This window comes from Elaeis guineensis, chromosome 7 (genome assembly GCF_000442705.2).
Source record: "Elaeis guineensis isolate ETL-2024a chromosome 7, EG11, whole genome shotgun sequence".
In the NCBI taxonomy this organism is placed as follows: domain Eukaryota; kingdom Viridiplantae; phylum Streptophyta; class Magnoliopsida; order Arecales; family Arecaceae; genus Elaeis; species Elaeis guineensis.
In genome coordinates, this window is record NC_025999.2 from 72,446,842 (window position 1) to 72,462,580 (window position 15,739).

Genomic DNA, 15,739 nt, shown 5'->3' on the forward strand with positions numbered 1-15,739 from the left:
AAGGAAGAGGGGCGCAGACGGAAAGGTGGAGACCTATAAAGCCCGTCTGGTTGTCAAGGGATATCGTCAACGTTATGGTATAGACTATGATGAGACGTTTTCTCCTGTGGCAATGCTCAAATCCATTCGGATTATGCTTGCGATAGCTGCCCATCTGGACTATGAAATCTGGCAGATGGATGTGAAGACAGCTTTCCTAAACGGAGAGCTGGACGAAGAGGTGTATATGATACAACCTGAAGGGTTCACATCCACAGATGAGTCTAAGGTGTGCAAGCTACAGAGGTCCATTTATGGACTTAAGCAGGCATCTCGGAGTTGGAACATACGTTTTGATAGGACGATCAAAACGTATGGCTTCGTTAAGAACGGAGAAGAACCCTGTATTTATAAGTGGGCTAATGGTCCAGCAGTAGTATTTCTTGTATTGTATGTGGATGACATTCTCTTAATCGGGAATGATGTCCCTGCATTATAGGGAATAAAGATTTGGCTATCGTCACAGTTCTCCATGAAGGATCTGGGAGAAGCTTCCTACATCCTAGGGATGAGGATCTATAGGGATAGATCCAAAAAGTTGCTTGGCTTATCCCAGTCCACGTACATTGATACTATGCTGAAAAGGTTCAGCATGAAAAATTCCAAGAAAGGCTATCTACCGATAGGCCATGGAATTTCTCTCTCGAAGAGGGATTGTCCGACAACACCTCAAGAGAGAGAGTGTATGGGTAGGATTCCATATGCTTCGGCAGTGGGATCTATCATGTACGCCATGACATGTACACGACCAGATGTGGCATACTCACTAGGGGTAGTGAGTAGATACCAATATGATCCAGGAGAGAATCACTGGAAGGTTGTTAAAACCATCCTGAAGTATTTGAGAAATACTAAGGACCAGTGGCTTATATATGGTGAATCAGACTTGAGACTTATAGGGTTTACAGACTCTAGTTTTCAGTCTGATCGAGATGATAGCAAGAGTGTGTCAGGATTTATTTTTACCCTTAATGGTGGGGCTGTCTACTGGAAGAGTTCCAAGCAGCACACTGTGGCTGATTCAGTATGCGAGGCGGAGTATATTGCTGCATCAGATGCTGCCAAAGAAGCGGTGTGGCTGAGGAAATTCATCATCGAGCTCGGAGTAGCATCCTCCCTTGTTGGTCCAGTTTTGCTCTACTACGACAGCTCTGGAGCCATTGCTCAGGCGAAGGAACTAAAGGCACACCAGCGGACGAAGCATATTCTGCGCCGCTACCATCTCATTCGGGAGATCGTGGATCGAGGTGACGTCGACCTTCAGAAGATCGACGGAAAGGAGAACCTGGCCGACCCATTCACTAAAGCCATTGCGGTGAAGGAGTTCAACGACTACAAGTCGAAGATGGGTATTAGATACTGCACCGATAGGCTTTAGGCCAAGTGGGAGATTGTTGGGAATAGTGTCCCAAAGCCAATCGTCAGCCTGTTGACGGTTGTGCTCCTTTTGTATTAGTACATGAATTATAAATAAATAAAAATTATTTTGGTATTTTTTCATCACAAATGTTTCATCTTCTAATGAACTCCTGTGTTGTGGTGAAGTCCTTAGGACTATTTAGACTCGACAAAGGGGGATTTGTCGTTTAGTCCTTAAACATGTTCGCGACCAAATGATACGTTGTTACCAAGGACGATAATATTTATCGAGCATAGGTCGTTGTGTGCCATATGGGTTGGTTGTCCTCATAACCAAAGAGTGTGGAGACACTGGTATGGCATACAGGTGAGATGTAATGGTACATCTGCACTGAACGTGACCAACTCCGGAGCTATTTCTGCTGTCAAGATTTGCTCCGATGGGATATGGGTATAAATGTCCCTCCAACCTGAGACCGCCACGGTGACTTGCAAGCAACTCACTGCACTTAGGCACTGGACTACCTGAATTTCTAATTCAGTGACGGAAGGTTGCTGGGTGTAGTCAAGTACTTGACTTGTCGGTGCGTGTGTCAAGATGGGATTGACCACTCCAGTTTAGGAGCTGTGTACAGTCGTGTTTCAATTTAGCAAAACCTTGGCCAGGGTAGTCCTAGTGAGGAGTCACAGGACTAATTGAGTTGAGCCTGATTCGGATGATATCATCAGGGTTGACAGTTTAACCCTGAGTCATCCTAAACACAGGGGTCAAAAGGGATGAATTATACGGTAACCATATTCACATAGGTTCTGAATGTTGCGATTGCGATTATTCGACCTATCCGATCGTCGGGTACCATTGCTAGATGGTCACTTCGATTAGTACAGAAATTGGTTCCTGTGCTACCGGATTAGGTTCGAACCTGCGGGGTCACACACATTAGAGGTTCCTTTCTGATCTGATGGCTGATTATGAGTCTTATCTATCTGGAACTCTATGATTGAGAATTAGGATTCTCTAATCATGAGTTCCACACATTTTGGGTACCGGGGTCAAAATTTTGAATTTCGAATTTTGAATTTGAAATTTGAACTCTTTGATCAGGGTTTCATATCGATGGTCTCTGATGCCTGATTGCCCATCGGATTTGGACTCAACATTTATGAGAGGTTTAATTAGTGATTTAATCACTAATTAACTCAATTTGATTGAATAATTATTTTTGGATCAAGTCCAATTGAATTGGATTCAGTTTGGATTGACCCGATTAGGTTAAATGTTGACCTAATCGCTAAGGTGGTTTAGTCCCTGATTTGATCAGGGGTTAGGTTTAGTTAATTCCTGATTTGATTAAGATTTTATTAAGCCTAATTAAGCCTAATTATGTTGGGTTTAATTTGGTCTAATTGTGCTCAACCTATTTTAAACTAGGTTGGCTCAATTTGAATCAAACCACCTTGTTTTAAATTCCCTGCGTCACCCAACTTCCTTGCACCCATTTGAATTCACGAGAAGAAACTTCTCATGAAATTTTTCTCACGTAAAACCCTTCCCCACGTCCTCATTTGTGCACCATATGGATGGATAAATTAATTAGTTAGCCATTCAAATTCAAAGCATGTTTGAATTTGAATGGATAACTTATCACTTGCCCTTTCATCCTTATCCATTTTGTGCGCCACATTACTTACACGAGAAAAGGTTTCTCGTGAAACTTTTTCACGCACAAAGAGCCACGCCCCTTCTCTTCTCACGCCCAAAAGGATAGGGATATGTTGGTTTTCGTTTGAATTCAAATTTGATTTGAATTCAAATGTGTAACCTCTTGTCTTTATCCTCTCACGCGGATAAGACACGTTCAATGTTGTTTTAAAAAGAGGAGAAAGGTGGGACGTGCGTAGAAAAATTAGGAGAGAAACTTTGGGGCGTGAGGAAGGCTTCTGCGTAAGGTGAAGGTCCAAAACCTTTCGAGAGAAAAAGAAAGAAAAGAGAGAAAATTGGATGCAGGGTTTTTGGTGAGTACCCTAGGGTTTCTACCTAGGGTTCAGGAAGTGAGATTGGTGTGCCACGAGTGTCGTGAGTCCACCAAATTTCAGAGAGAGATCCATCAACCTCTCAAGTAACTGTGCAGACGATCTGGAGCATCCGAGAAGTCGGCACACATCGATCGAAGGAGTTCGATCAACATCTGCCATCAAAAGGGTGAAATCACGAACTAGCATTCGTGAGGAGCTGATCAGACGGGAGCTTCGTGTGGACGATCCGCAGAGGTCAGACAGTTGGGTGGCTGCGATGTGATGATCAGAGCCCTCCGACGGTGATCAGATTGCGGTGATCGACTACCCGCAAAAGGTGATGTGTTCTGAACACAGTACTGTAAAACGTTTACTGATTCAAATTTGAATTTCAAATTTAAATGCATGCTGTTGTATCATATTTAGATCATAGTGTAGGGTTAATTAGTATTAATTAATGAGATTAATTAATAATTTCGCTGTAAAATAGTAATTTTGAAAAAGTTTTAAAATTACCATTTTGCCCCTGCACTAAATTTTCGCTTCAGGTCGGCCCTCAGGCGATCGACGGCGATATGGGGCCGCTAGGCCGATCCGCTCCGATCGAGGCGCAATCGATAGTTGCTGTCAGTGTCGCCCGCGGTCGGTCGGGATGAGTCGGTCGATCAGGATGGAGTCGATCGGTCGGGATGGAGTCGGTCAGTCGAGATGGAGTCGGTCGGTCGGGATGGAGTCGGTCGGTCGGATGGAATCGGTCGGTTGGATGGAGTCGGTCGGTCGGGATGGAGTCGGTCGGTCGGATGGAGTCGGTCGGTATATCCCAACAGTTGCCCCCTCCCACTCCTGAGCTTGATGTCACATTGGCCCGCGTCTCCACATGGGTAGGACATTGGGCGAAATGAGTGGATTCCTTGCTGCATCCTGGATCGAGTTTGCCGACCTCACCGGCGGATAGTCTGGGCGAGTCGATGTCAGGTGTCCCATTGTTCGATGTCCCGATGTCGAACGATCTGGTGTCAGGCGATCGGGTGTCATACGATCGAGTGCCGGACGATCCGTTGTCAGGCGATCAGGTGTCGGACGATCGAGTGCCGGACGATCGAGTGTCGGGCGATCCGGTGTCAGGCGATCGGGTGTCAGACGATCGAGTGTCGGACGATCCGGTGTCAGGCGATCGGGTGCCGACGATCGAGTGCCGGACGATCGAGTGCCGGACGATCCGGTGTCAGGCGATCGGGTGTCAGACGATCGAGTGTCGGACGATCCGATGTCAGGCGATCGGGTGTCTTGCACCTTTTGGGGAATGCAAACCGCCGTCCGGCGTCGGTTCTGGGGACGCGGGTCGTTGTCAGGCATCCCATCGGGGACGCGAATCACCGCGGGCAATTTAATTCCGAATCACGGCCCTTCCGCCATGTGTCAGTGGTTGTTGGCCCGGCGCCCCTCACATTTAATGAGGGCGGCGTGGCCTTCCCGGGATGGGTGCGCCGAACCGCCGGATCGAAAGGGGGCCTGGATGCCGCCACATGTCGCTCAACCGAGAAGTCTCGATCGGTGCGGCATCATCTCGGCCGTCGAACAGCCCTATATATATGGGGCCACTTGTATTCGAAGCTCCATTTCTGACGGTTTCACTGCGGAGACTCTGCCCAAGCGGTCTCTCTGTCGTCGACGGCAGCTGTGCCCACCCCCACTCCCATAAGGGTTCATTTGGAGCTCGTCCCCTCCTTTCTTTTCCTCCTCCTTCTTCGATTTCGTCTTCTTCTTGGTTCTGGTGTTATGGCCAGAACCTCTCCTCAGGAGGCTCGGTCGGGAAACCCGACCGACGACCTTCGGTCGACTCCGGAAGTTGAGGTTTCCTCACTTTCGGGGCCGAGTGTCGATCGACTTCAGGATCAGTATCGTATCCCGGAGCAGTTTCGACTTTCTGCCCCAGGGACCGACGATCGGGTTAACAACCCGCCTGCGGGCCAGGTGGCATTGTACGTCGAGGACCTCCGAGCTGGTCTTCGTCTTTCGATTTTGGAGTTTGTCCGAAATCTGCTAGATTATTACGGACTTTGTCCGGCGCAACTGGCGTCGAACTTTGTTCGGCTAATAATCAGCTTCGCCCTGTTGTGTCAGCTTCTGCCGACCAACCCTCGTATCTCTCTCTTCCGGACATTTTTTGTCCTCCGACCCCACCCTAAGGCCCGAGGGTGGTGGCTCTTCAACCCCCGGAAGGGTCTTTCCTTTATCACTGGCCTTCCATCGTCCATTCACCGATGGAAGAATCAGTTTTTCTTTGTTTCTTCTTCTTCTCCCTGGGGCTTCCCTTCTCACTGGGGCGTGCCTCGAACCGAGGCAAACGAGAACAGCTGGGTGGAGGCAGACGATCGGGAGGACTTCCACCGACTCAAAGACATGTCGGTCTCGAAGCAGAGGGAGCTTGTTACCGAACAAGCCCTCTATGACGCTGGCCTGAGCTTGGTCCCCCATTTAGGTATCGTCCGATCCATCGGTTGTCTTTTTATTTGGCATTCATTCTCGTGCATGTACTGATCCTTTTGTCGGCATTACAGGGACACTATCGAGGATGAGGCCGACCGACGTTGAGATCAGACAATTTGCGACGAGGAAGAGGCCGACGTCGGGGGTCGGACCTTCACGACCGTCGAAGAAACCCTCTGTAGTGGCGCTGACCGTCGCAGCATCAGCGACCGATCAGTCGGAGCCAGTGATTGCACTCTCGGCTCCGACGGTGCAACCGGAGGACAGGCCGGTGGAGGTAGCGGCCGAAGGAACGTCGGCGGCTTTGCCAATGGGAGTAGCGTCGGACGCCGTTCGGGAACCCGAACGTCATCCGTCGGCGTCTGCAGCGGCAACGGGGGGGTGCTGTGTCAAGCTCGAGCATCCCTTCCTTACCCGATCCACTGGCTGGGGTGGCCGATCGAGGGAAAGCCCCGATGGACCCCGCTGACGATACAAGGTCGGGGAGTCGCACCGCGCCACCTAGTGCTCAGGTCCCCGAAGGAGCGTCGGTGCTGGCCGACCACAACCTGGCTAGGAGACTGTGCCAGGGGATCCTTCTCCCAGCCGACGTGGAGGTGCTGAAGTCTCGGCAAGTGACCGAGATGCTATCTTCGTTCTACCCGACCATGGTCGGGGTAAGTTCCACTTCATCTTCCTTCGTTCTTAGTATTTTCATTACTTCGCTTTCTTGATATAGTGCCCACGTTTGCAGCTAATCTATACCATGTTCGAACTTGAGGTCGGGTACCGGAGGTTCGAGAACGTCCGGGCGGCCTGGAAGGACAGGGCGGCGGCCGTCGAAGCCGACAGGGCGATGCTGGTCGAACACTTGAAGCAGTCGACCGATCGGGAGGCAAAGCTGGTGGACGAGATCTCTCATCTCGGGTCTGAGCTCAAGTCGGCCCGTAAGGAAGCCAAGCGCAAGGGCCGGACTGCGCACCGTTTGCGGCACGAACGGGACGACGTCACCGTCGAGCTCGAGGCCAAACGCGAGCAGCTTCGGGTCAGTCTGGAGAGTCTCACCAAGGCCAAGGAGGGCTTGTCGATTGCCCAAGCCGATGCCGACATAGCGAAGGCAGAGGTGGAGTCGGCGAAGGACTCTCTCGATCGGGCGAAAGCGGAGGTAAGGTCGGTGAAGGAGTCAGTGAGTCGGGCGGTGGATGACTTCTGTGGCTCCGACTGGTATCGAGAGGAGCTGCTGGAGTCCGGCTTTGCGTCGTACCTGGTGGGGTACAAGGATGGTCGGGACACAGTCCAAGCTTTGTACCTGGAGCTGGACCTCAGCAGCATCATTCCATCGGGGGTCGAGGACCAAGCCACGGAAGAGATGGCCGACCCGTCGTCGGAGGGCGTCACCGTGGCGGGAGAGGCCATCCCAGAACAGATTGCCGAAGGAGGGACGGCCCTGACTCCTGACCAGGCCCCGACCCATGATCCAGCACCGACCGCCAGTCCAGCACCGACCGACGATCCTGCCCCAGCCGTCGACCCAGTGCCGATCACGGTGGATACACCGATCATCCCTGAGCTTCCGTTAGTCGAGGAGATTGACTCCGAAGGATGATCGCGGCCTTGTCTTCCTTTATCGTTTTCGTTTTTCTCTGCATACTTGTAACCGGGCTTCGACCTAATTTTGTAATCAAATGAACTTAAGAAAATTCTTGTTCCCTTTTCGACTTCCCTTTCTTGCCTGTTGGGATGTACTTGCAATCGTGGGGTCATAAGGTCGGAGAGCCGCAGCCTTGGCGTGCCGCATTAGGACACCCAACGTCATCCCGAGTCGTTAGTCGAGATAGTCGGTGGCTCGGTATAGGATAGGCAAGACGAACCCCGACCATTAATCTCCCGTCTCAAGACCTGGACCGAACTTCCGTCGTTAGGCCGTAAACCGAATGCCAGAGTCGAACGTACGTCGTCCTGGCGTGAGTCGGGGGTCGACCGACTTCCAGGCACGAGTCCGCTGAGTCGGTCGACCGACGGAGTCGAAGGTCGTCTGTGGGGAAGAAAGTCGACCATCTTTCGGGTGCACCCCGATGACCCTAGTGTCGTCCGATGCGATCAGTCGGACTGCATCGGGTACATCGTCGCACGCGATCGACGTGTCTGGTCGGGAAAGCGATGGCAAGTCGGGTTCCCCTTGCCCAGACGTAAGTCAGGCACTTGTGCAGTGCCGTGTGATAAACGGTGATAAGCCGAATACCCTTCGACCGACCTCGACCCGATCGGTAAGTCGCGAACGCAGCGTTGGTTGCATTGGCGCTTGTGCCTTTCCCGACCGGAGTGGGGTCGGTGAGTCGGCCGATCGTTCTGCCCGAACGTTCTAGCCGAAAGCTCTAGATGTAGAATGAGTGTAACTCCCATTTTCGCAAGTGCGTCGGTCCTTCAAACATTCGACGCACCGTCGGCGGTCAGTCCGATGGCCCGCAGTAGAATGTTAAGTCCGTGTTGGGATGTCGGAGGCTCGCGTTCCTTGGTGAGCGTCGAACCACAGTCGAAGGGTCAAAACTCCAGACTCCGAAGTTTAAACTGAGTTCGTATTCCAAATGGGGGAGGTACAGAGTTCACTGATAATACAACCTCAGATTGTCGGTGTTCCAGGTCCGGGGAATGGGTTTCCCTTCCAGGGTTTCCAGTCGGTAAGCTCTCGGTCCGTAGGCATCGGCTACTTTGTAGGGTCCCTCCCAGTTCGGGGATAATTTTCCCTGATCCAAGGATTTTGAGACTTCTGCCTTTCTCAAGACCAGGTCTCCAGGTCGAAGGAGCTTTGGCTTTACCCTGGCGTTGTAATATCGGGCTACCTTTTGTCGGTAAGAAGCCATACGAAGTTGTGCCTCACGTCGGAGCTCGGGTAAGAGGTCCAAGTTGGCCCTCCGACACTCGGAGTTATCCGGCACACGATATTGCTCGACCCTAGTTGATGGCAATTCGATCTCCAGCGGGATCATGGCTTCCGTTCCATAGGCCAAGCTGAAAGGTGATTCTCCGGTCGGGATACGGGGTGTCATCCGGTATGCCCATAAGACAGAGTTCAGCTCTTCGATCCAAAGGCCCTTGGCTTCATTCAGTCAGGTTTTGAGCCCATACAATATGGTCCAGTTGGTCACCTCGACCTCGTCGTTAGACTGTGGATGCCCGATCGAGGTTAGTCGGTGCGCGATCTGAAATCTCGCGCAGAAGTCTCTGAAGTCTTGGTTGTCGAACTGCCGCCCATTGTCGGTAATGATGGTGTTTGGCAGTCCGAACCGAAAGATGATGGACTTCTGTACGAAGTCTTCCATCTTCCGCTCAGTGATTTGTGCTAAGGGTTCGGCTTCCACCCATTTAGTGAAGTAGTCGATCGCGACGACGATGAATTTTCGTTGTCCGGACGCTGGGGGAAAAGGTCCGAGTATGTCGATTCTCCACTGGGCGAAGGGCCTCGGGGCGATGACCGGAGCAAGCTGGCTGGCAGGTCGATGTTGTATGTTGGCATACTTCTGGCATGGTTCGCACTTCCGAACCAATTCAGCAGCGTCCTTCTTCATAGTGGGCCAGTAGAAGCCCTGTCGCAGGACTTTATAAACCAAGGACTTGCCCCCCAAGTGATCGTCATAGATTCCTTCATGTACTTCTCTGAGGGCATAATCCGCGTCGGTCGGCCCCAGGCACTTCAGCAAGGGAAAGGAGAATGACCTTTTATACAGTCGGCCATCGATCATCACGTACTGGGAAGCCGCCCACCGGAGTCGTCTGGCCTCCGCAGGGTCTTCGGGGGTAGATCCGTCGGTCAGGTACCGAGCGATCGGGTCCATCCAACTCGGCCCCGCCACTAATTGCAGTACTTCCTCGACTTCGTCGATGCTCGGCCGCTCAAGACTTTCCACGAAGGTCCGGCCCAAGGCGCCGTAGTCGGATGTCGCGAGCCTGGATAGCACGTCGGCCTGAGCATTTTTTGCCCTGGGGATGTGGGAGATCTCGAAGTATTCGAAGGGCGCCACGAGATCTTTCACTTTTTGGTGGTACTTGGCCATGGTCGATCCCGTATTTCGAACTCGCCTTTGATCTGCCCAACGATCAGTTGAGAGTCGGAGAAGACTTTGAGTCGGCCAACTCCGAGCTCCAGTGCTAACTTCAAACCCGCGACGAGCGCCTCATACTCGGCCTGATTATTGGAGGCCTTGAAGTCGAATCGGAGGGCGTGCTCAGTAACCACCCCCTCTGAGTTGGTGAGTAGGAAACCGGCCCCACTCCCTTGAGCATTGGAAGCTCCGTCAATGTGCAACACCCAGGCCGAATCGGGGTCACAGTCGGGGGTCCCGACCTCCACGGGGCTTCCCTCCCCCGATGGTAGGTCGGTCGTCGGGCATTCGGCGATGAAGTCGGCCAGAACCTGAGCTTTGAGAGCAGGTCGTGGCCGGTATTGGATGTCGAATTTGCTCAGTCTCATGGCCCATTTCGCCAGCCTTCCTGATGTGTCGGGGCGGTGCAAGATGGCTCTCAGGGGCTGGTCGGTGAGGACCACGATGGCGTGTGCCTGGAAATACAGACGGAGTCGCTGTACCGAAATGACCAGAGCGAAAATCATTTTCTCTGCTTTCGAGTACCGAGTCTCGGCTTCGTGGAGCACCTTGCTGACATAATATATCGGTTGGTGGACCCGGTTCTCGTTCTCTCGGACGAGCACCGAACTAACTGCCTCCGGGGAAGTAGCCAGGTAAAGGTACAGGACCTCCCCGACCTCCGGTCTCACGAGGAGCGACAGAGAGGCCAGGTACCTCTTCAGTTCCTCGAAGGCTTGCCAGCACTCGTCCGGCCAAGAGAACTGCTTGGCTTGTCGCAGGGTTTTGAAGAACGGGAGGCATCTCTCAGCCGACCGAGAAATGAATCGGCTGAGTACGATGATCCTTCCGTTGAGTTGCTGCACCTCCTTCTTGGTGTCTGGGTGTCGCATATCGACGATGGCCCTGATCTTCTCGGGGTTAGCCTTGATTCTCCGTTATGAGATGAGGAATCCTAGGAACTTCCCCGAGGTCACTCCGAAGGCGCACTTGGTCGGGTTCAGCTTCATCTGGTGTCATCATAGAGTGCGAAAGGTTTCTTCGAGATCCCGGATATGACCCAAAATTTGCGCACTCTTTACCAGCATGTCGTCGACATACACTTTCATGTTGCGCCCGATTTGATCTTTAAAGACCTTGTTGACCAGTCGTTGGTAGGTGGCGCCAGCGTTCTTCAGTCCGAACGGCATTACTCTGTAACAGTAGAGGCCCTTGGCGATTACGAAAGCGGTGTGTTCCTCATACTCGGGCGCCATCCGGATCTGGTTGTACCCTACGAAGGCATCCATGAAGCTGAACAATCGGTAGCCGGACGTCGCATCCACCAGCTGATCGATCTTCAGAAGTGGGAAGCTGTCCTTCGGACAGTTTCGATTCAAATCGATGTAGTCGATGCAGATTCTCTATTTTTTATTGGCTTTTTTCACCATCACAACGTTCGCGAGCCAATCGGGATAAGTGGTCTCCTTGATGAAGCCTGTCTCGAGTAGCTTATCCACCTCCTCGTCGATGGCCTTCTGTCTTTCTGAAGCGAAAGATCTTTTCTTCTGCCTTATCGGCCTCACTGATGGGTCGATGTTGAGTCGATGGGTCATCGTCTCTGGGAGAATTCCCAGCATATCCGCCGCTGACCAAGCGAATACGTCGGTATTTGCCTTCAGTAGCTCTGCCAAATGTCGCCGCTCGGGGTCGGGTAATTGAGACCCGACCCATACCTTCCGGTCGGGGTTCCCTGCTATCGCGATGGGAACGAGCCGTTCGGCTGGCTCGCCCCGCTCTTCTTCCTCCCGTTGGTCCAGCTTATCGGCCGTCAGGGGGCCTTTCGATTCGTCGCTTTGAGCGGAGATCTGAAAGCATCGACGAGCGAGGTGTTGATCTCCGCGCATCTCCTCGATGCTGTTTTTGGTCGGGAACCGAATCAGGAGATGATACGTCGAAACTATCACCTTGAGGGCGTTCAGTCCGGGTCTTCCGAGTATGGTGTTGTAGGCGGAGGGCACCTGGACGATCGTGAAAGTTAGGAGGACCGTGCTTTGTCGTGGTTCGGCTCCAGCCGTAACGGGCAGGGTGACCTCTCCTTCCACTGCGACAACGTCTCCAGCGAAACCTATTAGGGGCGTAGAGACTCTCTTGAGTCGGTCGGCCGACAGTCGCATCTGTGAGAAGGTCGAGTAAAACAGAACGTTCGTTGAACTTTCATTATCTATAAAAAAAAAATTTTCATCATAATTGGCTATTGTTGCCAAGACAACAACAGCATCATCATGGGGGATTTGGATGCCCCGAACATCTTCTTCTGTAAAGGTAATCGCATCGTCCGGGTGTAGCTTCTTCGCCGGCTCCCCTCCAGCGGACGTCCCCGGGCCCAGCCGTTTGGAAATCATGTTGATGACCCTGGCCGTAGGTCGATTATCAGTCGCTTCTTGGATCGGCTGGGGTCGTTGGTCGGCAACGGGTTGGGTTGGTGGGTTTCTTCGAAATTTTTCAAGATATCCCCGGCGGATGAGGGCTTCAATCTCATCCTTAAGCTGGATGCATTGCTCGGTATTGTGGCCGTGGCCCCGGTGGAATCGACAGTATTTTCGTCGGTCGAGGCCCTTTGCCTTCAAAGGTGGAGGCCATCGCAGGTACTGTTCCCCTTCGATCTCCATCAGAATCTACGCACGGGGAGCAGAGAGGGGAGTGTAGGAATCGTACCTGGGGTGCGTCGGCCTCGGGCTCCGTCGTCGGGGCGACCTCTGGTCCCGTCGTGGGGGTGATACCCGACCGTCGGTCGGGGGCCTGCTAGGCACAGCAGGGTCCCGACCCTTCCTCCGCTTCTCCTTCGGGCCCTTGGGCTCAGCCAGGCATCGGTCGGAAGCTCTCTCGTCCGTGCGCATGTACTTGTACGCTCGCTCCAGCAACTCAGCGTACGTTCGGGGGAGGGTCTTGTCCAGGGAGTAGGTGAACCGGGATGCCCTCAGCCCGCGCTTCATTGCCGAGACGGCCATGTCCTCATTGAGATCCTGAACCTCGAGCGTGGTCGCGTTGAATCGCGCCACGAAGTATCGGAGTGTCTCATTTTCCCCTTGTTTAAGAGAGAAAAGGCCGTCCAATGTTCGGGGTGGCCTTCGGCTAGTGCTGAAGTAGACCGCGAAGGAGTGCTCGAGCTGCCCGAAGGAGTGGATACTTTTCGATCGAAGATCGGAGTACCAGACCCTGACAGCTTTGCGTAGTGTGGTGGGGAAGCCAATGCAAAGGAGAGCGTCGGTTGCCCCCTGGATCGTCATGAGAGCTCTGTAGCTCTCCATGTGGTCAATCGGGTCGGTGGAGCCGTCGTAGGGCTCCACGTGCGGCATTTTGAACCGACTGGGGATCGGCTCATCAAGGATGAGTCGGGAGAGAGGTTGGACGGTCTGGAAGTCAACGTCATTCGAGGACTTCTGCCCGTCCACCTGCAACTGGACAAGCCGATGATCGATCTCGTCGAACCTGCGTTCGTAGTCATCGATCCGTCGGTGCTGGGAGACCCCAGGAGTGGAGTCTCCAGAGGAGTCCGGAGAGAGGCGGACGACGTCCGCGGTCGCTTCTCCTTCCTTGTCCGTTCCAGCTGGGAAGGGGAGGGCCGTCGAGCCCGACGGGCGTCGCGCCGTGGGTGCTCCCCCTCCTTCCGGTGGGAGCGGGGTGACAGGGGCTTTGGAGAAGGCGACGGTGAACGGTGCGGGTGTTGGCGGCTACTCCTGGAGGGTATCGGATGCGCCGTCGGTCGCTCGCCCGGTGAAGGCGGCAGTCGGATCGGTTGCTAAAGGCCTTTGACCGTGTCTGTTAGCACGGTCATCTGCCAAAATATTGCCACGTTCTGCACCTCCGTGGTCACTTCGGGATGCGGAGAGCTGGGCTCCGCCATGGAGGGTGGAGGGGAGGCCTCTTCCCGACAGGAAGAGCGCCTCGCCGATCCAGTGACCCTTGACCGTTGAGCTCTTATCTTCGTCATCTCAAATTTCATGGGGATAGTGTACCATCCGTAGATGTCCTGTACACGTGACTGTTCGTCGTCCCCCCTACCTAGCGCGCCAATCTGTTGCGGCCAATCTCCTCATCGCCTGATCGCCGGAAACGAGCGCCTGCAAAAGAAAGCCCACGCCGCTCATCCGGCATCTAGGAAGGCTGGTAGAGGTGGGACGACAGCCATCCAAACCGATAGTGAGTCGTTGGCGTCCCATCCGATGGAAAGTCGGTGACGGGGGGTCGGCCCTCAGGCGATCGACGGCGACGTGGGGCCGCTAGGCCGACCCGCTCCGGTCGGGGCGCAATCGATAGTTGCTGTCGGTGTCGCCCGCGGTCGGTCGGGATGAGTCGGTCGGTCGGGATGGAGTCAGTCGGTCGGGATGGAGTCGGTCGGTCGGATGGAGTCGGTCGATATATCCCAACAACCTTTAACATTGTTTCCATTATATTGGGGTTGTTTGGTTAAATTTATTGCTGCTATTTTTCTACAGTTTGGAAGATTGTTAGGATGCCTGTAACTTATTGTATATTGTTATGCTACAATTCACTTCATACTTTATTTTAGATATTATTATTTATGAAGTAGAATTTTGCTTCTCTAGTAGTAGCTTTGTATTTTAATTTTCTTTTAGGTTTTTTAAGATAAATTTGATTGATATATGTTTGTAATATTATGATAAGGTTTCTAATATATGTTGTTTAAATTTGATTTGTGATGCAGTGTTATGATGTCAAGTTCAAGAAGATGCAAAGAATTTTGCATTGGCCCGATAAATATGGCCAATGGAAGGTGCTCCTTTAGCCACTACATTGAGTCTATAGACAGACTTATGGAGTCCATGTCTGAGAAGCAGAAAGCAAGGGTGGTTAGTACTCTATTTGGCTATTTGCTCCACCTTCTATACATCATGCAGAGCAAGCTAGTATTGGATGTGCTGCTTTTTTTTTGGGATGATGAGGAGAAGGGCTTTAGCTTTGGTAAGACTCTGGTTCCTTCTGTGGGGACCAACATTGTCCTCATCTTTGGTTTGAGGGCCACGAGTAATGATATGTCCTGTTGAAAAGTTTGGGTTACAAGATGCAGAGGACTCCATAAAGTGTTGGATTCTTTATCTTTTTGTAACTATCCTCTTCCCAACTATATATTACAATGTTCCTAAGGTGCTATATCCTTTTCTTGATGATTTGGATCACCTTGGATCATATAGTTGGGGTCCTACAATTTTTTCTTTCCTTTGATAGCATATCCTTAGCCTAGCAAAGAGTGCATGCAAATAGAACACAACTGGGACATGCTTTGCCAGTCGGTACATGGATGGATGTACGATGGCTTTGGTGGTAAACTTATCTATATTGATTTACAATTTAATTATTTAAGAATTAATCTAATATAGTATACAATTAATTTCACTACAAGAAAAAAAACTATTAACAATGGCTAATTACCATTGCTAATAGTCAGTTTGCCATCGCTAATAATTAGCCGTTGCTAATAGTTAATTTGCCATCATTAATGTTATTAGCGACGATATACCATCACTAAAAATTCGATAGAAATAACCTCATTGCTAATTACCATTATTAGCAATGGCAAATCCGCCATCGTTAATAAAGATAATTAGTGACGGTATTAGCGACAAAGTTTCATCGCTAATAATTTTAATTTTTTTAATTAAATTGTTAAAAAACTATTAGCAACAGTGATTTTGTCACTACTGTCATTGTTAAAGTTTTTTATTTTTTTAATTAAAATTTTAAAAACTATTAGCAATGGTAGTTTATGTCGCTAA

At 51.6% G+C, this 15,739-nt stretch overlaps 1 protein-coding gene across 1 annotated transcript; it reads right to left on the reverse strand.

The window, feature by feature from the left end:
• Window positions 1–9,910: 9,910 nt before the first annotated feature.
• Window positions 9,911–11,218, reverse strand: LOC140859322 (uncharacterized). Its single transcript, XM_073260979.1, has 2 exons — window positions 11,156–11,218; window positions 9,911–10,459 (listed from the first exon to the last, which is right to left on the reverse strand). The coding sequence occupies exons 1-2, from the start codon at window positions 11,216–11,218 to the stop codon at window positions 9,911–9,913; spliced, it is 612 nt and encodes a 203-aa protein (XP_073117080.1).
• Between the last annotated feature and the right edge of the window lie 4,521 nt (window positions 11,219–15,739).